The 25,157-nt window shown below is 46.1% G+C and overlaps 1 protein-coding gene across 2 annotated transcripts in view; it reads right to left on the reverse strand.

Moving 5' to 3' along the window:
* Positions 1 to 25,157, reverse strand: part of LOC120913272 (regulator of G-protein signaling 3-like) — a 235,001-nt gene that overhangs the window by 25,523 nt on the left and 184,321 nt on the right. For both annotated transcript variants that reach the window (XM_040323108.1, XM_040323110.1), the window contains exon 6: positions 3,320 to 3,486. In XM_040323108.1, the coding sequence (XP_040179042.1) occupies positions 3,320 to 3,486 (167 nt within the window). The remainder of the gene's footprint in view (positions 1 to 3,319; positions 3,487 to 25,157) is intronic.

Raw genomic sequence — 25,157 nt, forward strand, 5'->3', positions numbered from 1 at the left:
ATAATTTTTTTTTTTTTTACTACTAATGGCGGCGATCAGCATTTTTTTTTGTGACTGCGACATTATGGCGGACACATCGGACAATTTTGACACATTTTTGGGACCATTGTCATTTTCACAGCAAAAAATTAATTTAAAATGCATTGTTTACTGTGAAAATGACATTTGCAGTTTGGGAGTTAACCACAAGGGGGCGCTGAAGGGGTTAAGTGTGACCTCATCTGTGTTTCTAACTGTAGGGGGGTGTGGCTGTAGGTGTGACGTCATTGATTGTGATTCCCTATATTAGGGAACACACAATCGATGACGGCGCCACAGTGAGGAACGGGGAAGCTGTGTTTACACACAGCTCTCCCCGTTCTTCAGCTCTGGGGACCGATCGCGGGACTCCAGCGGCGATCGGGTCCGCGGGTCCCGCGGCCACAGAGCTTCGGACCGGGTCACGCGCCCGCGACCCACGGCTGGGCATTTAACAATCACGTATAGGTACGTGATTGTGCCCAGCAGTGCCATTCTGCCGACGTATATCGGCGTTAGGCGGTCCTTAAGTGGTTAAAGGGGTTGTAAAGGAATTTTTTTTTTTTCCTAAATAGCTTCCTTTACCTTAGTGCAGTCCTCCTTCACTTACCTCATTCTTCCATTTTGCTTTTAAATGTCCTTATTTCTTCTGAGAAATCCTCACTTCCTGCTCTTCTGTCTGTAACTCCACACAGTAATGTGAGGCTTTCTCCCTGGTGTGGAGTGTCTTGCTCGCCCCCTCCCTTGGACTACAGGAGAGTCAGGACGCTCTCTACATTGCAGATAGAGAAAGGAGCTGTGTGTTAGTGGGCGCCCTGACTCTCCTACTGTGTGTAGTTACAGACAGAAGAACAGGAAGTGAGGATTTCTCAGAAGAAATAAGGACATTTAAAAGCAAAATGGAAGGATGAGGTAAGTGAAGGAGGACTGCACTAAGGTAAAGGAAGCTATTTAGGGGAAAAAAATTTACCTTTACAACCCCTTTAACACTAGGGGCGATCAAGGAGCTAATTGTGTTCCCTAATGTGGGTTCTAACTGTGGGGCGATGGGATTCACTATAGGAGATGACAGATCGTGGTTCGCAGCTTATAGGAACTTACGATCTGCATCTCCTCTCAAAACAGAAGATTGAATGCGTGTGTTTATACACACACGCAGGCCCGTCTTTACCATAGGACAAACAGGGGCAGCTGCCCAGGGCCCTGTCACTGTTGGGGGCCCAAAGCAACCCCCTTTGAAAAAAAAAAATGTATTTTTTATTTTTTAGGGTCCGGAGGTCCCCAGAGCCCCAGATGGCAACCCCTCCCTTTTTTTAATTTATTTTTAAATTTAAAAAAAATATTTTTTTAATATATTTTTATTTTTTATTAAAGGGCCAATTTTGTTTGTAGGGATCCCCAGATGGCAACCACCGTTTTATTTATTTTTAAATAAAAAAAATATATATTTTTTAATATATTTTTATTTTATTTTTTATTAAAGGGACAATTTTTTTTATATATTTCTTTATTTCTTTTATTTTTTATATATACGAAGGCATGGCAGCCCATTCAAATCAATGGGCTGCTGTGCCTGCACAAATGAGGGCCGCCTAAACACATACATGTGAACCAGCTAGGCCCAAAATAAGCTGGAGGGGGGCCCAAAAAAAATGTTTGCCCAGGGCCCAAACCATATTAACCACTTGACCACTGGGCACGTAAACCCACTTAATAACCAGACCAATTTTCAGCTTTCGGTGCTCTCACAAATGAAATTTTCGTCCTTTTTTTCACACAAATAGAGCTTTCTTTTGGTGGTATTTAATCACCGTTGGGTATTTTATTTTTTGCGCTATAAGAGAAAAAAGACTGAAAATTCAGTAAAAAAAAAAATTTTTTCTTTGTTTCTGTTATAAAATTTTGTAAATTTAGTATTTTTTCTTCATTCTTTTGCATAAATGTGAAAGATGAAGTTACACCGAGTAAATAGATACCCAACATGTCACCCTTCAAAATTGCACACGCTCGTGGAATGGCGCCAAACTTCGCTACTTAAAAATCCCCATATGCGACATTGCGGGGTATTTTGGGGTATTGCAGCAGAGTATTTTGGGGTATTGCAGCAGAGTATGGCTGGTACTGCAGAGTATTGCACAGGGAGGGATAGATGGCTGGATCTGTGACTGCATGTGTCACAGATCCAGCCCGCAGCAGCTGCTGCTGCTGCTTCCGCTCTCTCCCCTCTCCTCTCTCACACTGTACCGTTCGGTACAGAGAGGAGAGGGAGGAACCGGCGTCATCACATGACGCCGGTTTGTTTACAAGTGATCGCTCCGTCATTGGACGGAGCGATCATGTGGTAAACCGCCGCCATCAGCGGCGATTTACCGTGATCCGTGATCAGCCGGGTCCGGAGGACCCGGCGGTCACGGAGGACCCGGCGGTCACGGAGATTCCGGTGTGCGCGCCCCAGAGGGCGCGCGATTCTGGGAGGACGTACATTGACGCCCTCCCAGAGTTAAGCAACCGCCTTGTAGACGTATTTCGTCTATAGGGCGGTTGTTAACTGGTTAAAGACGGCCCTGCACACACGTCCCTGTGCTGCCTCTCGTGCCCATGATCGCTCGTGGCCAGCGGTCATAGCAACCGCCGGTCACAAGCATCAGCACCCCCGCTATCCCGCTTAAAACAAACTGACAGCTACAACGGTTCGTGGGATCGTGCCGACCCGCCGCAGTATAATGACGGAGGCAGGTCGGCAAGTGGTTAATGTCACTGCTACTTGAAGTCGCACAGGTACAGTATGAATGGTACTCATTGAAAATCATGGAGTACGACTTGTCATGCGACTTTGAAGTCCCAACTCGCAGGACAAGTCGCACAAGTGTGAAAGGGGCCTTAGGTGAAGGAGGAAGGCACAGGTCCAGCCCCCCCGCTGCCAGCAGCCTGTTGAACTCTGTAAGAGGCTGACAGCTGCTGCGGCTGGATGGTCCATTGAGTGCTACTAACGTTTAGGGCAGTAATGGGCCAATTTCAGGGCCCGCGGATAAATGCCTGGAATACAAGCAGTCTGCTTTTCCTAGGTGCACACTTCCCAAAATATTATTACTGATTGGTGAAAAGTCCAGCCGCAGCAACTTTTCGCTTCTCATAGAGTTTTAACAAGCTGCTGGCAGCGGGGCTGGACGATGCGCCAGGATCGTATGTTTCGGGGCTAAACGCCCAGTGTGCACAAGGCCCAAAATGTTATTATAGCGTTACATACTCAATTAAGATTAGATTAGTACGCAGATGAGTTTTCAGGAGCCGAGCACGTTACCTCTTTTGGGGATTGAAACGCGATGTAGTGCTGATGGATTTTGCGAGCTCGGCTGTTGAGGATAAAATGAGGGTGCGTATCTCGGTACTCTTCACAGGCCAACCAGAAATCCAGGTTTTCATCGCTGAACTCTGACTGCAGGAATACCCGAAAGAGAGCTCGTCCATCTGGAGGCAAAGAAAGAAGAAGGCACATTTGTAAAGGATATTACCAGTACCATGCGTCACGAACTATATCGCTTTAAGGGAGTCTGGGAAAAAAACAAAAAAGGATGCCGAAATCTTCGTATGAATCTGTACTCTGCCCATGAAACAGGTTCTCTTTTATGCCCCCCTTCCATGTTTGTCTTTGTTTTGCTCTGTTCAGCTGTTGGGCACTGAGGAAGGTAGCCCTTGTCTAAGCTCCGCAGTCAAAGTTTACATTGACTGTTTCTACACTTTTAGCCATTCAGCACCAGAAAACGTAAAGGGTAACTCCATTTTTGTAAAAAAAAAATTGTATATATTTATATATAAAAAAACAACCATATACTTTTGCTACACAAGTCACATTGTAATTTAATGTTTATTAAAAATTGCTTTTCTTTTTCAATCTGCAGTGCTGCCATTATATGCAAGGCTGCATTCACATCTGAGCGTTTTCAGCTCATAAAACGCTTGAAAAAACGCCCAACAAGCAAAATCCCATTAATTTCCATGGCCCTGTTCACACCCGACTGTTTTGTCACCTGAAGCAAAATTCCTGAAGACCGTCTTATGCCTCGTACACACGACCGGTTTTCCCGTCGGGAAAACTGCCATGAGAGCTTTTGGGCCGGGAAAACCGGCCGCGTGTATGCTCCACCGCAGTTTTCTCGGCGAGAAAACCAGTTGCTACCACTTTTTGGAAGACACCCCCCCCCTCCAGTGTCACATCTGGCACCTTTCTGGGGGGAGCAGATACCGGTCTAATCCAGGTATTTGCTCACACTTCCGGGCATAGATTGCCGCAGGCTCCGTGCCGATCTATGACATGTCCGCTCACCCCCCCCCATGTCTTCTGGGAGATACACAGGTCCCAGAAGACAGCAGGGACCAGTGAGGGCACGCACCGCGACTTGCGCAAGCGCAGTAGGTAACCAGGCTGTGAAGCTGCAAGGCTTCACTGCCCAATTCCCTTACCGAAGATGGTGGCGGCTCCACCCGAGAGACACATCGGCTTCGGGCGAGGACATCGTGGGCGCCCTGGACAGGTAAGTGTTCATATTTTTAAAGTCAGCAGCTGCAGTATTTGTAGCGGATTTCCGGCGGAACTGGACATTTCAAATATATAGGCTCGTGTCTGCGCTGAAAGTGCGTCCGCCTGCACGCTCCCAACACAGAGACAAGGCTGTCGGTGACAGCCCTAGGCCTCTACTAACAACTGGGACCCGGGGTATTCTGGATCCCAAACACTGTGATAGTCTCTGATAGGTTATCACAGTGATCATTCACTCTGCAGCCAGCCCCTGCGTTGTTTTTCCTCTGTGAATAGGAGAAACAACAGACTTTCCCTCTAGGAGGAGAATAAACAATGCAACTTTTGCTCCTCTAGAGCAACGGTCTCAAACTGGTGGCTGTCCAGCTGTTGTGGAACTACAAGTCCCATCATGCCTCTGCCTGAGCGAGTCATGCTTGTAACCGTCAGCCTTGCAATGCCTCATGGGACTTGTAGTTTTGCAACAGCTGGAGGGCTGCTAGTTTGAGACCCCTGGTCTAGAGAGTAAAGCCCCTTTCACACCAGTGGACCGATTGAGTCCGCCTGTCAGTTCTTTCAGGCGGAGCCCGATCGGCCCCTCCAGTCTTTACTATGGAGCGGTGGGGGAGCCAACTGGCATTTGATCTGATCCGATCCTATCCAGAGGGATGGGGATCCGTTCCCCATCAATCTGGTGGATCGGATGGCAGTCGGGTGTCCGTTTACATCTGACCGCCCATTAGGGTGACCACATTTCCAAAATGCCATTCAGGGACACCCCTCCCTCCTAAAAAAATCAGCTTGTGCTGTAACGAATCACAGCACAGCCGGGGCAGTGGGTGCGCACTTTACCCAGAAGCACCAATTAGCCCCCCCCCCCCCTTGTCCTGGCCAGCCAAGGCTCATTTTTTCCAACGCTGGCTCTACAGTGATTAGACACAAACGAGATGGGATTTATGATTTCTCCAATTACAAGTAGGGGGGGGGCAGGGATTGTGCCTATTCCCGGCCAGGACAAGTACTGTCAGTGAGTAAAGCGGCAATTTTTTGGGGGCAGCTCTGGGGGGTGGCTGTGTCAGTTTTAATCCGGGACACTGTATTGTCCTGGTATTAAGGTGCCTGGGACAGTCCCGGGCAATGCGGGACACTTGGTCACCCTACCGCAGTGGTTCTCAACCTTTCTAGTACCGTGACCCCTTGATGAAATTTCCCAAGTTGTGGGGACCCCCCAACAGTAAAATTATTTACAAAGTGTATAGCACCCAAGCATGTATCTAGCACTGACACGGAATAACCACTTTTGAGGAACCAACTGGGACGTTCATATATAAATGATATGTCTTGTTCCATATTAATTATTTTCTTGCATAGCCACGTCATGTTGGACTTAAAATAAAAAATGTCGGAACTCCGCTTTAAGTCCAACATGACGTGGCTATGCAAGAAAAAAATTATTATGGAACAAGACATATCATTTATATATGAACGTCCCAGTTGGTTCCTCAAAAGTGGTTATTCTGTGTCAGTGCTAGATATTCAAAGTGTATAGCACCCAAACATGTATCTAGCACTGACACGGAATAACCACTTTTGAGGAACAAACAGGGACATTTATATATAAATGATATGTATTGTACCACAATTATATTTTTCACAGTCATGTCAGACTTATTTAATCAAAATCGATGTATTAATTACACTGCTGTGACAAACAGTACAAAAATGCCTTAATTACCGGTATTTAGTGCCTGGCTTGCCAAAGTACCTCAGGTTACCTCAGGTGTTCCGTCAGCATCAGCAACCAGTCTATTATATTAACCGGAAGTGACGCCGGCGCCATCTTGGTACCCTCGTCCGCAGCAAGGCTACAGTTAGAAGTCGGCAAGCGGACATCTTTTTACACCCACCAACGTCTTGTATTTTACATGTATTTTTACCAGTAAACTGAGCTTATATACTATATGAAGCTAATATAGTACATAAGCTCAGTTTACTGGTCAAAATACATGTAAACTGCAAGACTTCGGTGGGTGTAAAAAGATGTCCGCTTGCTGACTTCTAACTGTAGCCTTGCTGCGGACGAGGGTACCAAGATGTCAGCCGGTGTCACTTTCTGTTAATATAATAGACGGGTTGCTGATGCTGACGGAACACCTGAGGTAACCTGAGGTACTTTGGCAAGCCAGGCACTAAATACCGGTAATTAAGGCATTTTTGTACGGTTTGTCACAGCAGTGGAATGAATACATTGATTTTGATTAAATAAGTCTGACATGACTGTGAAAAATATAATTGTGGTACAATACATATCATTTATATATAAATGTCCCTGTTGGTTCCTCAAAAGTGGTTATTCCGCGACCCCCGGGTTGAGAACCGCTGCCCTACCGCCTATAGAGGACAGGGAGCTGTGTCTGTCTCCGCTCTGCATAAGTGGAGCGGACAAGGAGCAGCCATAAACTCGTCCGCAGCAAGGCTACAGTTAGAAGTCGGCAAGCGGACATCTTTTTACACCCACCAAAGTCTTGTATTTTACATGTATTTTTACCAGTAAACTGAGCTTATATACTATATAAAGCTTATATAGTATATAAGCTCAGTTTACTGGTAAAAATACATGTAAACTGCAAGACTTCGGTGGGTGTAAAAAGATGTCCGCTTGCTGACTTCTAACTGTAGCCTTGCTGCGGACGAGGGTACCAAGATGTCGGCCGGTGTCACTTTCGGTTAATATAATAGACGGGTTGCTGATGCTGACGGAACACCTGAGGTAACCTGAGGTACCTTGGCAAGCCAGGCACTAAATACCGGTAATTAAGGCATTTTTGTACGGTTTGTCACAGCAGTGGAACTAATACATCGATTTTGATTAAATAAGTCTGAGATGACTGTGAAAAATATAATTGTGGTACAATAAATATCATTTATATATAAATGTCCCTGTTGGTTCCTCAAAAGTGGTTATTCCGCGACCCCAGGGTTGAGAACCGCTGCCCTACCGCCTATAGAGGACAGGGAGCTGTGTCTGTCTCCGCTCTGCATAAGTGGAGCGGACAAGGAGCAGCCATCAGCCTACTCAGAGAACAAATTCCCGCTGAGCAGGCAAAGCCCGTCCCTGTGTGCAAGGGGCCTTATTAAAAAAAAAAGTGTTAAAACGTGTACAGTTTTACCAACAGATAACAAAGATACAAAATTGGGTTTGGGCATGAAGGCTTGTTTTGACCCTGGCCATGAAGGGGTCAGGGACCTGGCCAGGGATGTAAAACAAAGCTCACCCGTGGTGCGGCATTGACCTCACATGGCCAGGGATGCTTGTAATTTAGCCTCAAGCTCTGTGCAGACTTCTGAGAAAAGCAGCGAGCCAGTTATAAGAATGGTTCCAGGAATTTCGGTCTACAAAGTGAGTATTGTTGCCATGGTTACTTAAAAGGAGAAATGCGGTTCTCCTGGTATTTTTTTATTCTTTTTTTAAAACCTTAGCTAGCTATGGATTGAAATGGAAAGAATCATTCATTAATAACATTAAATTACAAAGTCCCCTGTGTGGCAATTAAATTTGTATCAGATGTTATTAAAACTGTATTTTTTATTCCAAAAAAAAAAAAAAGAGAATACATAAACACTTCCGACAGTGGGGTAGATTCAAAGAGCAATTGCGCCTGCGTAACCATAGTTACGCAGCGCAATTGCTTACTTGCCCCAGCGTATCGAATGCTCCTGATTCAGGAACCTCGATACGCCGACTGCAGCCTAAGATATGAATGGCATAAGGCTTCTTATGCCATCGTATCGTAGGCTGCATTCTTACGATGGCCGCTAGGGGGCGTTACCGTAGTGGTCAGCGTATAGTATGCAAATTGCATACTAACGTCGATTCCCAACGTTACGCAAACCCTGCGTACGCAGTTTACGTCGTTTCCGTCTGTCGGGTTTCGCGTAAGGCTGCTCCTGCTAATAGCAGAGGAAGCCAATGTTACCTATACCCGTCATTCCCGCGTCGCGAGGTTTAAATTTTACGTCGTTTGCGTAAGTGAATCGTGAATGGCGCTGGACACCATTCACGTTCACTTTGAAGCAAATGACGTCCTTGCGACGTCATTTGCCGCAATGCACGTCGGGAAAGTTTCCCGACAGGGCATGCGCCCTACGCTCGGCGCGGGAACGCGCCTAATTTAAATGATTCCTGCCCCCTACAGGATCATTTAAATTGCGCGCGCTTACGCCGGGCATTTTGCCGGAGCGCCCACGCAATTTACAGAGCTACTGTGAATCAAGGGTAGCGCAGATAATTTGCGGGGGCGCAGGGCAAAAACGGTGCCCTGCGCCTCCGTAAAAACTGCGCAAACCTACCTGAATCTACCCCAGTGTTTAATAAGGCAGCACGAGGACTAGCGATAAGGGGCAAAGTTCAAAAGCAAGCAACAACCAATCAGATTACAGTGTGCTGTAGTCAGGTCATTGTGGGATTTAACACTTGAATACAGGAGTGTTTGGCATCTGCATTTTATTTAATAGATGGATGGAAAGCAGTGCTGGGACAAGGTCATCCAGTGCCCCCATACCTATAGTACACTGCTGCGCCTAGGGCAACTGCTCCCTCCTGCCCACCCCTGGTCCTGTCCCTGAACCTGATGGGGAATGGGTCTGGAGCACAATGGTTTAAATCTAAACTGAATCTCACAAGGTGGTCAGCAGGAAGCTTGCTCTTCCGGAATAAGGGCCCGTTCACATGTTGCCTTATGCGCATTTTACCGTACATTACTGCACATATCTGATACCAGACGGGCTGCTGGAAAACACTATATAGTAGTCTGTGCTACTAAAATGATAGCTGCAGTCCTCTGGGTCCTGCTGATTGTGAGTGGATTCCCCTCTGGACACTGACCACAGGGGGGCACTAGTATGGCACTGCCTCCATTCACAGAATACCCTGTATTTTTATTTTTTTTTATAATACAAGGCGTTCTGTGGTTGGATGAGGTGAAAAGAAGGAGCAAGTGCTGTCACAATTCCCACCTCGTTAGATCAGAAAATGCCAGAAAAAAAAAAAAGAAGAAGCATTCTATGAATGTGCCAAGCGATTGACCCCCCCTGTGGTCAGGATCTGGAAGATCACATCGATCTCTGTAGTAGCGCCCGACTACTACAGTGATTGTGAGATTCCCCAGAGGTCCCTTAGGTATGAGACCTACGTACTTCCATTGCAGCGCCAAGTAAATGCACAATTAAGATCAGACCTGAAGTTCAACTTTAAGCACCGATACAGTGAGGAAAAAGAGTATTTGATCCCCTGCGATTTTGTACATTTGCCCACTGACAAAGAAATGATCTAGCATTTTAATTACCATATATACTCAAGTATAAGCCAACCCGAATATAAGCTGAGGCACCTAATTTTACTACAAAAAACTGGGAAAATGTATTGACTCGAGTATAAGCCTAGGGTGTCCATCTGCATGCGTTACTGTGCCCATGCCTCACTGTGCCCATGAATAGACTGACGTTTAACATTGAAGTCTATGGAAGGGGTGCCCGGCTTTGAAAAATCGGTGCTCGCCGGCTGTAGGTCCCCCAGTCAACAAACTTTGCACACTTATAGCGGAGAACTGGGGCTACATGTGTGCCAAGTTTGGCCGGTACCGGGTCCCCAAAGTCTGGGATCAGGCGCAAAAAGGTGACTCGAGTATAAGCCGAGGGGGGCATTTTCAGCACAAAAAAATGTGCTGAAAAACTCGGCTTATACTCGAGAATATACGGTATATAATAAAATAACTGTCAATCTCCCTTGGTCTGGTGCTCCATGCAAAATCTCACCTCGTGGAGTGAGAAATCAGCCCTGAACTACACGGGAGAATATTGTCAATAATGTCAAGGCAGCTGGGACCAAAGTCACCATGAAAACAATTGGTAACGATATCCTGCAGCGTCCAAAAGTTCCCCTGCCCAAAAAAGCACATGTACAGTAAGGTGACCAGATTTTTAAAATGAAATCCGGGGACATATTTTTTCTTTACTAGTAATGGCAACAATCAGCAACTCTCTGCCCGTCGCCGCCCGCCTCACAGCCTCTTAAGTTTAAGGCCCTGTACACACGAGAGGATATCCGTTGGAAAGGGTCCGCCGGACCGTTTCCAGTGGACATTTCTGCTCCCAATTTTGATCTGATGGCTGTACACACCATCAGATCAAAATCCCCGCGGAAAACATACACGGTGACGTGGCCGCGATAACGCGGCGACGTGCGCGACCCTGGAAGGTAAATAATTCCACGCATTCGTCGAATCACTTTGACGCATGCGAGGGATGGGGATCGCTTGGACTTATCCGGTGAGTCTGTACAGACGACCGGATCAGTCCGACGGACAGGTTTCCAGCGGATAGATTTCTTAGCATGCTAAGAAATTTTTATCCGCTTGAAAACCGTTGGCTGGAGAAATGTCCGCCGAAAAATGTCCGCTAGGCCGTACACACGACCGGATTTGTCTGCTGGAACTGATTCGCGGATAAATCCCAACGGACAGATCCGGTCGTGTGTACGAGGCCTAACTCTTCGGGCCCCGGCTACTACTGGATGGGAGCGCAGGAAGATCACTCCGCCAGGGAAGGCAAGGAGATAGGCAGGTGGCTGGCCAGGATTTGAGCCAAGGCAGAAGAACATGCGAGCGAAGCGGAATGGGCATGCGCCCAAAACTGAAGAAATATTCCCTCTGCTCCGACCAGCACATGATCATCAGAAAGGGGCCTCAGATAATGGGAAAAATACAACCCCCCTATACTAGTAGGCACAGCGGAGCGGGGGGGTGCAATTCAAAAAAATTTATTTTAATTCTGCACTGATTGTCTTTGAAATTGCCCCTGCCCCCTATTAAATCCAATCTGGGGACAAAACCAGGGACAGACTTGGTCCGGGGACAGTGTCCTCAATCAGGGGACTGTCCCCTGAAACTGGGCATGTCTGGTCACCCTAATGTACAGTCCCAGCTGAAGTTTGCTAATAAACATCTGAATGTTGTGGTCAGAGGAGACCAAAATCAAGCTCTTTGGCATCAACTCAACTTGCTGTGTTTGGAGGAGGAGGAATGCCTCCTATGACCCCCAGGAACACCATCCTCGTCATCAAACATGGAAGTGGAGACATTATGCTTTCTGCTAAGGGGACAGGACAACATCACTGCATCAAAGGGATGATGGACGGGGCCATGTATCATCAAATCTTGGGCGAGAACCGTATTTCCTCAACCAGGGCATTGAAAATGGGTCATGGATGGGTCTTCCAGCATGAAATTATCCAAAACACACAGCCAAGGCAACAAAGGAGTGGCATAAAAAAAAAGCACATTAAGGTCCTGGAGTGGCCTAGCCAGTCTCCAGACCCTAATCCTATAAAAAATATGTGGAGGAGGCTGAAGGTTCAAGTTACCAAACATCAGCCTCGAAACCTTAAAGAGCAAGTAAACTTCCTCAGCAGACATTTACCTGTAAGTAAGCCTATAATAAGGCTTACCTATAGGTAGTGTAAATATCTCCTAAACATGTACCGTTTAGGAGATATTTACATTACATACAGCCAGTGACATCACTGGCACATGCGCTCTGAAGAAATGGCCTCGAGTGCCGTTCCTTCCAAGCCCTGTCCCATGAACGGAGTGACGTAGTCATGGCTCCAGCCACTCACAGCGCCGGAGCCTGCGAACCTGAAAGAAACTCCAGGGAAAATGTCAGCCATCTGAGCGGTGTGCGGGCGCCGCTGGAAGGCTGCATTCTAAGGTAAGCATTGCAATGCATACTAGCTCATTATGCCCTTGTCTTACAGTTTTTTTTCCCCTTTTTTTAAAGAGTTTACAACCTCTTTAATGACTTGGAGAGGATCTGCAAAGGGGAGTGGGACAAAATCCCTCCTGAGATGTGTGCAAACCTGGTGGGCAACTACAAGAAACGTCTGACCTCTGTGATTGCCAACAAGGGTTTTGCCAGCAAGTACTAAGTCATGCTGTGCGAAGGGGTCACATACTTATTTCACTCATTAAAATGCAAATCATTTTAGAACTTTTTGAAATTAGTTTTTCTGGATATTTCTGTTATTCTGTCTCTAAGGCCTTGTACACACGAGCAGACATGTCCGATGAAAACAGTCCGCGGACCGTTTTCATCGGACATGTCTGCTGGGAGCTTTTGGTCTGCTGTGTGTACACACCATCAGACCAAAATCCCTGCCGACAGAGAACGCGGTGACGTATAAGACACCGACGTTCTCTAACACGCGAGTTCAATGCTTCCACGCATGCGTCAAATCAATTCGACACATTCGCGGGATTTCGGGCCGCTGGTTATACGTCATAACCAGCGGACATGTCCGATGAGTCGTACTAACCATCGGACATTTCCGATGGACATGTTTCCAGCGGACAAGTTTCTTAGCAGGCTAAGAAACTTTTGTCCGCTGGAAACCTGTCCGCTAGGCCCTACACACGGTCGGACATGTCTGCGGAAACTGGTCCGCGGACCAGTTTCAGCGGACATGTTCGGTCGTGTGTACAAGGCCTCACTGTTAAAATAAACCTACCATTACAATTATAGACTGATCATTTCTTTGTCAGTGGGCAAACGTACAAAATCAGCTCAAAAATGGGGGAGGTTGGGACTTTATATGAGATGCGATTTTAGCAATATGCAATTAAATATAAACATGGAAAAAGTGCTCATCTCATATAAAGTCCCAACCTCGCCCATTTTTGATCTATTAACAGGGATGGAGGCCTATGGTAGTATCTCTATATGCCTCATTTAAAGTCCCACCCCTATCCCCCCTCTTTTTGAACATCATTCAGGGATGGAGATGCGACTTAGGAGTGGAATGGAGTGCCTGCACAGATTTACCACCGATCAGTTTATTTATGCATTGTCATTTTTTTACTGGCAGACCCAGTTTGAGTTGGTCTGCTTCTATTTTGGTGGTATATTGGTTTGTTGTGCAAGGTTTTTGCTCCACTCCTATTTTTCTTTTGTTTTCCAGTGCTCTCTTTTGCCACACCAACTATAGGTAGGGGGGGGCTTTAGGATATCACCTGTCCTCTGCCTATTGATTAGCACACCTGGGCTCCCTTTCAGGAGACCTTAAATTCATAGTTAGGACCACAGCTATACAGAGTGCTGTGTCGTGGCGCTGCGGCTTCCCAGGTATTTGCAAATGCTTGCAACTTAACCTCTGTTTTTACTTACATCAGTTAGACAGATTTATTTGGTTTAGTGCTTTTTGGTTGACAACTTTGAGCCTGGCCACATGGTAACATTATTTTTTCCATGTTTATATTTAATTGCATATTGCTAAAATCGCATCTCATATAAAGTCCCAACCTCCCCCATTTTTGATCTATTAACAGGGATGGAGGCCTATGGTAGTATCTCTATATGCCTCATTTAAAGTCCCACCCCTATCCCCCCTCTTTTTGAACGTACAAAATCAGCAGGGGGGCAAATACTTTTTTCCCCTCACTGTATGTGAGGCAGAAAGAGAGTGCGCTTTAATGCCAACATGCCATATGGGTCACTGGACAGCCAATATTTCTGTGCTGGTTGTACAGATCTTATTAAAGGGATGCCAGGGTTGGGCAGGAAGAGGTTAAAAAAAGTGTGGCATAAAAGTGGGACTGTGCCTGATTTGGAGCAATGTCCCTCTGTCCCTCATTTGTCCCTCATGTTGGTCTGATCTATATAGTTGTATATAAAATGCACTTTTTATCTTTCAAAACCTTTCATCTGATTTCTAAATTGCTGCATTTGTAAATTTCAAAAGCCAATATATAAAGGAATAGTAGTGGTAAAAAAGCACTTGTGGGTTTAACCAATCTTTTTTTTTTTTTTTGTACAATTCTCCTTTAACTGCTTCAATACAGGGCACTTTCACCCCCCTCCTGCCCAGACCAATTTTTTGTTTTCAGCACTGTAGCACTTTGAATGACAATTGCGCGGTCATATAACACTGTACCCAAATGAAATAAATTACCCCCACAAATAGAGCTTTCTTTTGGTGGTATTTGATCACCTCTGCTGTTTTTATTTTTTTGTGCTATAAACAAAAGAACAGCGTCAATTTTGAAAAAACACAATATTTCTTACTGTTTGCTATAATAAATAGCACAATAAAAAAAAGTTTAGGCCGATATGTATTCCACATATTTTCGGTAGACAAAAAAAAAAAAAAAATCACAATAAGTGTATATTGACTGTCTTTCGCAAAAGTTATAGCGTCTACAAAATAGGAGATAGAATTATGGCATTTAATTTTTTATTTTTTTACTAGTAATGGCATTGATCTGCGATTTGTATTGTGACTGCGACATTATGGCGGACATATCGGACACTTTTGACACTATTTTGGGACAATTCACATTTATACAGCAATCAGAGCTAAAAAAATAGCCATTTATTACTGTGTAAATGTGACTGGCAGGGAAGGAGTTAACACTAGCAGGTGATCAAGGGGTTAAATGTGTGTCCTAGGGAGTGATTCTAACTGTAGGGGGAGGGGACCGATCAGTGTTCCTCTGTACTGGGAACACACCATCGGTCTCCTCACACCTGACATGACGTGGATCTGTGTGTTTATACACACAGATCCACGGTCCTGCTGTGTTCAAGGGCAATCACGGGTGCCCGGCGGAAATCGTGGCTGCCGGGCGCGCGCACCAGGTCCTGAGCGACACGTCGGGGCACGCGCCGCCTAGACGGCCGGGAAGCCCAGGACGTCATACGACGCTCGCCCAGGATGGGAGATCCCTCCTGAGGATGTCATATTACTATGGGTGGGTAATGAAGTGGTTAAAGCGGAGTTCCACCCAAATTTGGAACTTCCGCTTATCCCACTCCTCACCCCCTTACATGCCACATTTGGCATGTAATTTTTTTGGGGGGGGGGAGTGGGGGCTTCAGGAGGAGTGGGACTTCCTGTCCCATTTCCTCCTTCCGGGTAGACGATTAAGCTTAATCACCTACAGGAAGGGGTTGCTGTAGGCGATCGCCCAGGACACGTGACAGGTCCTCGGCGATCGCCTGTCCAAACAGACGGCGCCTCGCCGAGCCGCGCGCGCAGTGCCGCTTGCGTATGCGCAGTGGGTGCCTGGCCGGGTGCCCACACTGAGCATGAAGACGCCGGCCGGCGAGGGGGGGCGAGGAGCGGACCCCCGTCCGGCGCGTCGCTGGAGCCGTGGAGCAGGTAAGTGTCGGTTTATTAAAAGCCAGCAGCTACACTTTTTGTAGCTGCTGACTTTTAATAAACTTACAAAATGGGTGGAAAACCCCTTTAAGGGGGCGGGAAAAGGGGTGTGTCCTATGCCTGCATACTTTTTCTGATAGGTATCCCTCATTCCTATCTCAAAAAGTTGAAGATAGGACTTTGAATATGCTTTTTAACACGCATGCACAGTAAACGTGTTATAACACATGTTCAACGCACATGCAATAAAGCAACACAGAGGTGTAAATGGGCCCTAAGTAGACATGGAAAAGTACAGACCACTGCCACAGAGGAAATGAAAGATGTCTGTGATGCCCCCTGGGACAGCGCGCTCAGCTGATCGGACTTATTAAAAGAAATGCACATTGTTCTCTCTATACAATGGGCGGTTACATGAACTTTTAATAACCTTGTCTGATGAATCAAAAATGAGAGCTGTAGACTATTTGACACATGAGCTCGTATTTGAAGTGTTATTTATAGACGTCATGACCATGGAATGCTTTTGAAAATCACTAAAATATACAGTGAAACCTCGGAATATGAAAATAATCCGTTCCAAGAGAATGCTTGCAATCCAAAGCACTCGCATATCAAAGCGAGTTTCCCCATAGAAGTCAATGGAAACGAAAATAATTTGTTCAACATTGACTTCTATGGCATGCAATACCGCATGTGGCCAGAGGCTTGGAGATCGTTCGGCTGAATTCAGAAACCCTCGGAAAGGCTCAGAAACGCTCTGCCCCCCCTCTCCACCTCTGGCCACATGCGGTATTGCATGCCATAGAAGCAGTCAATCAACCAAATTCCAATCTCTCCACCAAAAAAAAACGTGATTTTTAAAAACGTCATTTAAAACAACCGTGTGTGGGGAAAACATTGTTTTATGTCTTCTGAAAAACGACAAAAAAAAAAATTTGAGCATGCTTCAATGTTTTGTCGTTTTTCAAAACGTCGTTTTTTGTGTCATAAAAAATGACCGTGTGTAGCTAAAATGACTTTTAAAACGACGTTTTTAAACCCGCGCATGCTCAGAAGCAAGTTATGACGCGAGCTTGAATGGAACAGAGTTCCGCCGTACGTGCTGAACGTAACCGCGCTTTGTTAGAGCTCTTTGAAAAAACGATGGTGTGTATGCTACATCATTTTTTAAAATGAAGTTTGAAAAACGTCGTTTTTTTTCATGCTAAAAAATGACGTTTTTTTTCATCACAAAAAACGACCGTGTGTACGCGGCATAAGAGTTAGTGCTACCCTGCTTTTGAGGAAGGGTTCCTGTGAGGGGAATTTGACATTGAAAACTACCCACACCAACATCCTAGCGTTGAAAGCGAACATATATGAATTGTTATTTTCAGCGGTTTTCTTTATACTTGTAGCGGATGGTTGCTACTAGTTACGAACATCCACCATATCACCCTGCTGCCAGAATTCCATCTATCACAATGAACAGTCATTTGCGTTGTTTTGTTTTTGTTTATTGGGGGAAAGGGAATATGGGATGCCCACAGAACGGATTGCTTTGCCATCATATTTAACTACTTGCCGACCTGCCGCCGTCATTCTACGGCGGCAGGTTGGCTCTCCTGCGCAAGAGCCCGTAGCTCTACGTCGGCTCTCTCGCAGGCCACTAGGGGCGCGCGCACACCCCGCTCGCCCGTACCCGGCAGGCGCGGTCGCCGCCGGGCACACGGGATCGCTCGTTACAGAGCGGGGACCGGGAGCTGTGTGTGTAAACACACAGCTCCCGGTCCTGTCAGGGGGGGAAATGCTGATCCTCTGTTCATACATTGTATGATCAGTGATTTCCCCTAGTGAGCCCACCCCCCTACAGTTAGAACACACCCAGGGAACATACTTAACCCCTTCCCCGCCCCCTAGTGTTAACCCATTCACTGCCAGTGGCATTTTTATAGCAATCCAATGCATTTTTATAGCACTGATCGCTATAAAAATGCCAATGGTCCCAAAAATGTGTCAAAAGTGTCCGCCATAATGTCACAGTACCGAAAAAAAAATCGCTGATCGCCGCCATTACTAGTAAAAAAAAATATTAATAAAAATGCCATAAAACTATCCCCTATTTTGTAAACGCTATAACATTTGCGCAAACCAATCAATAAACGCTTATTGCGATTTTTTTTTTTTTTTTACGAAAAATATGTATCGGCCTAAACTGAGGAAAACATTTTTTTATATATTTTGGGGGATATTTATTATAGCAAAAAGTAAAAAATATAATTTTTTTTTCAAAATTGTCGCTCTATTTTTGTTTATAGCGCAAAAAATAAAAACCGCAGAGGTAATCAAATACCACCAAAAGAAAGCTCTATTTGTGGGAAAAAAAGGACGCCAATTTTGTTTGGGAGCCACGTCGCACGACCGCGCAATTGTCAGTTAAAGCGACGCAGTGCCGAATCGCAAAAAGTACTCTGGTCTTTGACCAGCAATATGGTCCGGGGGTTAAGTGGTTAATGAATTGGTAGAAAAGGTTGAGCCTTGAAAAACTGATGGACTCTAACATTTACAGTCTCTTCCCCTGTATAACTCATATGACTATTGCTCCTCCGCTGCATCACCTCCTGCAGACTGCTGCTCCCGGGACTTCTCTCCTCCTGCACAAAACTTCCACTGTAAACTATTATGCCACGTACACGCGATCATTTTTCGGCATGAAAAAAACGACATTTAAAAAAAATGTAATTTAAAATGATGGTGTGTGGGCTTCACATCATTTTTCGGGTTCTGAAAAACTACATTTTTTTTTTCAAACATGCTGCATTTTTTAACAATGTTTTAAACGATGTCGTTTTTCGGGTTGTAAAACATGATTGTGTGTGGGCTAAAACGACGTTTAAAACCCGCGCATGCTCAGAAGCAAGTTATGAGACGGGAGCGCTCGTTCTGGTAAAACTACCATTTGTAATGGAGTAAGCACATTCATCGCGCTGTAACAGACAGAAAAGCGCAAATCGTCTTTTACTAACAGGAAATCAGATAAAGCAGCCCCAAGGGTGGCGTCATCCAAATGGAACTTCCCCTTTATAGTGCCGTTGTACGTGTTGTACGTCACCGCGCTTTGCTAGAGCATTTTTAAAAAATGATGGTGTGTGGGCAACGTCGTTTTAATGATTAAGTTGGAAAAAACAACGTTTTTTCTACATGCCGAAAAGCGTAGTTTTTTTAATGCCGAAAAATGATCGTGTGTACGCGTCAATAGTCTTCCTGTCCCATTATCTTAATTCTACAAAAGAGATCACTCTGAATAATCCCATATGCTGTCTGTGTTTGCCGATTTAACAGGCCAGGGGTCTGTAGTACCCCTCCCCGGCGGCCTAGTTGTTTAGCAGCTTGCTTTAGTTGGTGGACTACTGATTCCAGCTTGCCCGACTTGCAAATCTTGCGCCTGCAGGCTGCACCGATTTGACAGCAAACCCCACAGTCTCTCCTCTGGCCTTGCACCCAGCTCCCCTGGCATGCCTCTTCCAGAAATCCACTGTGTGACACTCACTGACCTTCTCCTGCCCTGAATCCATGATGGAGAACTTAAAGCGGGAGTTCACCCATTTTTAAAAAAAAAAAAAAATCTCCCCTTAGCTTCCTGCTCGTTCGGTCTAGGGGAATCGGCTATTTATATTAAAATATGAGCAGTACTTACCCGTTTTCGAGATGCATCTTCTCCGTCGCTTCCGGGTATGGGTCTTCGGAAGCGGGCGTTCCTTCTTGATTGACATTCTTCCGAGAGGCTTCCGACGGTCGCATCCATCGCGTCACTCGTAGCCGAAAGAAGCCGAACGTCGGTGCGGCTCTATACTGCGCCTGCGCACCGACGTTCGGCTTCTTTCGGAAAATCGTGACGCGATGGATGCGACCGTCGGAAGCCTCTCGGAAGCCTGTCAATCAAGAAGGAATGCCCATTCCCGAAGCCCATACCCGGAAGCGACGGAGAGGATGCGTCTCGTAAACGGGTAAGTACTGCACATATTTTAAAATAAATAGCCGATTCCCCTAGTAAAAACGAGCAGGAATCTAAGGGGGAAAAGTGCCCTCTAAGGGTGAACCCCCGCTTTAACTGGACATGCGTTCCAATAGCTTCTCCAGGTCCTCTGTTCCAGGACACCTCCTCCATGACTGTATAAGGATGAGGCTCCCTCCCAGCTCTCCCAGGCTCCTCCGCCGAGGCGCACGCGCACCCCGCCCCCCAGATGGGGATGGCCCTCCTGCTGCCATCTAGCACTCCATTCTCCACGTCTCCCAGCCGACAACTCCCCTTCAGTGGGCTGGACCTGAGCTTATATTGGAGGCCTTCCCCCTGCCAATTCCTGTTGGGGATTGGTCAGGGCTCCTCACATGAGCTCCCTGTCACTCCAGTCCTCAGCCCTGCCCCTCTTCCAGAACATTCTCCTTGGGAGCAGGGGAGGCGCCAAAGAACTGAAGCACAGGTGGTCACACCCACTGCTACGTTAGTCACTCCCTACCCCCAGATCAAAACAAACAGGCCTAGCCTGAAGCATAGGCCTGCCTAAATGTACCTGCTCTGGCAGCTACCATACAAAAATCCTCACTCTAGCACCTACCTATGGTAGAGGGTGCTACACACTACATTGTGTATTTTTCTGAGCTGATTCTCCAACACCAACTTTATTAGCTACATCTACAGACCAAAAACAAAACCCACTTGAGAGGCTAGCATACATTGTATGAGTCACGTATACAAACCCCAATTATATATATATATATATATATATATATATATATATATATATATATATATATATATATATATATATATATATATATATATATATATAGATATAGACATTTGACTGCCTGCTCTGGGTTACTGTACATGGCTCTTATCCTTCATACCATGACGACAGGCCTGTACACATCGCAGGCCTCAGAGAAGGTTAGTGATGGCGCAAGAAGACGCTTCATACCGCAGGAACAGACAACAGGACCCATCCTTATCTATCTGCAGAATGATATGAACTGACCTTGAGGCAGAGAGCCATATGTGCTTTCTCCCACAGTTTATCTATATCACACAGCGATATAATGCAATATACATCACAGCTACTCATTGCAGCTTCACAGCTGGTGAACGCGGGGCCTGCTCTGTGCAGACATGATTACAGCACGCCGTCACATGTTGGCCATACACTGTTCGTTATTTTCGTTCAGCTAACGAGCTGAACATTACACAGAAATAAAAAAAGAAGATATATACCGTTGTGCTCATAAATTTGCATACCCTGGCAGAGTTTATGATTTCTGCCAGTTTTTGCGTTTTCATATTCTCTGAAAAATTTCCCAAAAATCATACATATGATATATGATACACACACACATATACTGTATATATTTGATCCCGAGGCAAAACATGACTTAGTACTTGGTGGAGGTCAGATGTTTCTTGTAGTTGGTTACCAGGTTTGCACACATCTCAGGAGCGATTTTGGTCCACTCTTCTATACAGATCATCTCTGTGGGGCAGATCCACGTACCTGCGCGCAATAATAATACGACGGGCGCAGCGTATCCAAGATACACTACGCCGCTGTAATTTTATTTTTTTCGAATCCTCAAAGAATTTGCGCCGTAAGTTACGGCAGCGTAGTGTATCTTTGGCGGCGTAATGGCACGGCATTCAAATCTCTGTGATGGGGGCGTGTTTTATGTAAATACGTCGTGACCCGACGTAAACAACGGTTTTTTTTAACTGCGCATGCGCCGTCCGTGGAGGTATCCCAGTGCGCATGCTCGAAATTAACCCGGAACAAGCCAATGCTTCCGACGGTGACTTCATGCTACGCAAATCCCTATTCGCGAACGACTTACGCAAACAACGTAAAAATTTCAAATTTCTAGGCGGGAAGGACGGCCATACTTAAAATAGAGTATGCCTCATAACAGTAGCTTTAACTATACGCCGGAAAAAGCCGAAAGGCAAACGACGTAAAAAATGCGCCGGCCGGACGTACGTTCGTGGATCTCTGTAACTAGCTAATTAGCATACTCGACGTGGAATTCGACGGAAACGCCACCTAGCGGCCACCGAAAAATCGCATCTTAGATCCGACGGCGTACTAAGACGTACGCCTGTCGGACCGACCCGAGATGCCGTCGTATCTTGTTTTGTGGATACAAAACAAAGATACGACGCGGAAAATTTAAAATTACGCCGCCGTATCAATAGATACGCCGGCGTAATTCTTTTGTGGATCTGCCCCTAAATCTTGAAAGAGGTGGTTCACCTGAAAAAATTAAATATTAAAAGCCAGCAGCTACAAATACAGCAGCTGCTGACTTTTAAAAAATGGACACTTACCTGTCTAGGTCGCCCGGGACGTCGGCAGCTGAAGCCGAGCGGTAGCTCTGCTTTCGGCTTCCCCCGCCGCCATCCTCGGTGAGGGAATCGGGAAGTGAATCGCGGTGGCTTTACTGCCCGGTTCCCTACTGCTCGTGCGCGAGTCGCTCTGTTTCCCAGAACACAACAGGGGGGGTGACCCGGAGGGGCCGGACTCCAGCGGGAGTCTATACCAGGAAGTGGTGCAAATACCTGTTTTATACAGGTATCTGCACCCCCTCCCCCCTGAAAGGTGTCAAATGTGACACAGGAGGGGGGGGAGGGTTGCAAAAATTGGAGGTTCACGTTTGGGTGAACCTCCACTTTAAGGTTTCTTGGCTGTCGCTTGACAACTCAAAGTTTCAGCTCCCTTGATAAATTTTCTTTAGGATTAAGGTCTGGAGAATGTCTAGGCCACTTCATGACCTTCATGTGCATCTTCTTGAGTCACTCCTTTGTTGCCTTGGAGGTATGTTTTGTGTCATTGTCATTCAGGAAGACCCATCTATGATCCATCTTCAGTGTTCTGGCTGAGGGAAAAGGGTTCTTATCCAAGATTTTACAATACATGGCTCCGTCCATTGGCCCCTCATTGCGGCAAAGTCAGCCTGTACCTTTATCAGAGAAACAGCCCCAAAGCATAATGTTTCCAACTCTGTGCTTGACTGTAGGGATGGTGTTCTGATGCCGTGTACACACGATCATTTTTCGGGTTGTAAAAAACAACGTTTTTTAAAAACGTCATTTAAAACTATTGTACGTGGGCTTCAGAGCATTTTCGGGTTCTGTAAAACGGGCAATTTTTTTTTTAACATGCTCCATTTTTTCACGACGTTTTAAACTATGGCCCGGATTTGCAAAGCACTTACGCCGACGTATCTCCAGATACGCCGCGTAAGTGCAAATATGCGCCGTCGTATCTGTGCGCCGGGCCCACAAACTAAGATACGCCTAAAAACAGGCTTCATCCCACCGACGTAACTTGCCTACGCCGGCGTAGAGTGGGCGCATATTTACGCTGGACGCATGTGGCGCTCCCATTGATTTTCTATTCAAATATGCAAATTAAGGCAATACGGCGATTCACGAACGTACTTGTGCCCGGCGCATAATATACGCGGTTTGCGTAAGTCGTACGTCCGGCATAAAGTTATTCCCCATATATGAGGCGCAACCCATGCAAAGGTATCTCAAGATACGCCGTTTTGTTTTTTTTACTAGTAATGGCGGCAATCAGCAACTTTCTTTTCGACGCCGCGCCTTCCCTTGCCTCACAGCCTGTTAAGTCTTACTCTCCGGGCCCCGGCTACTATTGGGTGGGGAGCTGAGGAAGATCACTCCGCCAGGGAAGGTAAGAATATAGGCAATCGGCTGGGCGGGACTTGAGCCAAGGCAGAAGAACATGCGAGCGAAGCTGAATGGGCACGCATCTGAAACTGAAGAAATATTCCCTCCGCTCCGACCAGCACATGATCATTAGAAAGGGGCACAGATATTGGAAAAAATAGACTAAGCTAGTAGGAGCGGCGAAGCGGGGGGTGTGCAATTCAGATTTATTATTTATTAATTTCGCACAGACTGTCTTTGAAATTGCCTCAGCCCCTGTTCAAATCCAATCCGGGGACAAAACCGGGGACAGACTTGATTCGTGGACAGTGTCCTCAAGCCGGGGACTGTTCCCGGAAACTGGGGATGTCTGGTCCCTGTGGAGGACATTCCTAGGCAGGCTATTGTCAAGGCTCTTTTTCAGACGTCCATGGATTCTCCAACAGTACAGGAATGGATTTCTCCTATGGGGGATACCATTCGACTTGAGAAGCTCATTTACCAACACAGGGATAGAAGGGGCAAATTCGATAAATAATGGTCCCCTTGGCTGGATGTTCCCAGTTTAGCCCCGGTGGTCCTCGTTATGGACCGTATGCTTTAACAACTAAAAAGGCACCAGTCAATGTATTTGGAGGTTACATAGTGGTGGCTTTACAGCAATATTCTATTGTGTGTGTAACGGTCACCACCGTTTACGATTTCCATTCCACCAACCCAAGACAGCTTATCCGACACTCCACAATCCGGCAGACACGACCCATTCCATTTCCCAGAATAATGAGACATAAGCTCTGTTCTCTGGTTCCAAAATGAATGAATGCTTTAATGGTAAACTCAGGCTGGTTATATACAGTTACAAAGCATGCTGCAGTAATCACAGGGACAATGAAACACTCCACCCAAAACATCACACAATGGGTGCTTAACAGCCCCCCTCAATCCACATCCCACAGACTTTTCGTCACCGGTCTGACATAATTAACATGAACTAACTACTACAGCTGACAAGTCACATTCCACATCTTAGACAGACGTTCTGACTCCGCGATAAGCTGCTACATAATGCACATTCTTTTAGTAAACATAATTGACATGCTAATCCATTACACCTGAAAAGAGACGTCTGACCTTTAGACTGCTAACTCACAACACATCTATCATCAATAGTATCTTCACACCAAACAGTGTCATTAGCATACACAATGAAATATCTAGGCGCAGACTCAATTAACACCTCAAAAGCATGTGTCCCCACATTGAATGAAAACACTCCATTGACCTGTTGGAGTCAGGCCTCGTACACACGACAGAGATTCTCGGCAGAATTCGCCGAGAAACTCGGTCAAAACCCGGATTCTGCCGAGAATCTCTGTCGTCTGTACAGTTTTGGCTCGATGGAGCCGCCGAGGAGCTCGACGAGAAAATAGAGAACATGTTCTCTATTTTCTCGTTGGCCGCGTTGTTCTATAGGAGAAGGCGGCCCGCCGAGCTCTTCGGCGGCTTCATCCCAAAACGAGACGAGGAACTCGACGTGCCAAGCACGTCGAGTTTCTCTGTCGTGTGTACGGGGCCTCAGACTTTAACAACTTGTAATATTTCAAGATATCCTGCAATACATGAATTATCAGTAATGTCCCATCTCATGTAATTTATGATATCATTTCTCAGTCATCCTATGCCCAAAAGGGACATAGGATGACCCTAGACCCAAG

The sequence above is a fragment of the Rana temporaria genome, chromosome 9 (genome assembly GCF_905171775.1).
Source record: "Rana temporaria chromosome 9, aRanTem1.1, whole genome shotgun sequence".
Taxonomy (NCBI): Eukaryota; Metazoa; Chordata; class Amphibia; order Anura; family Ranidae; genus Rana; species Rana temporaria.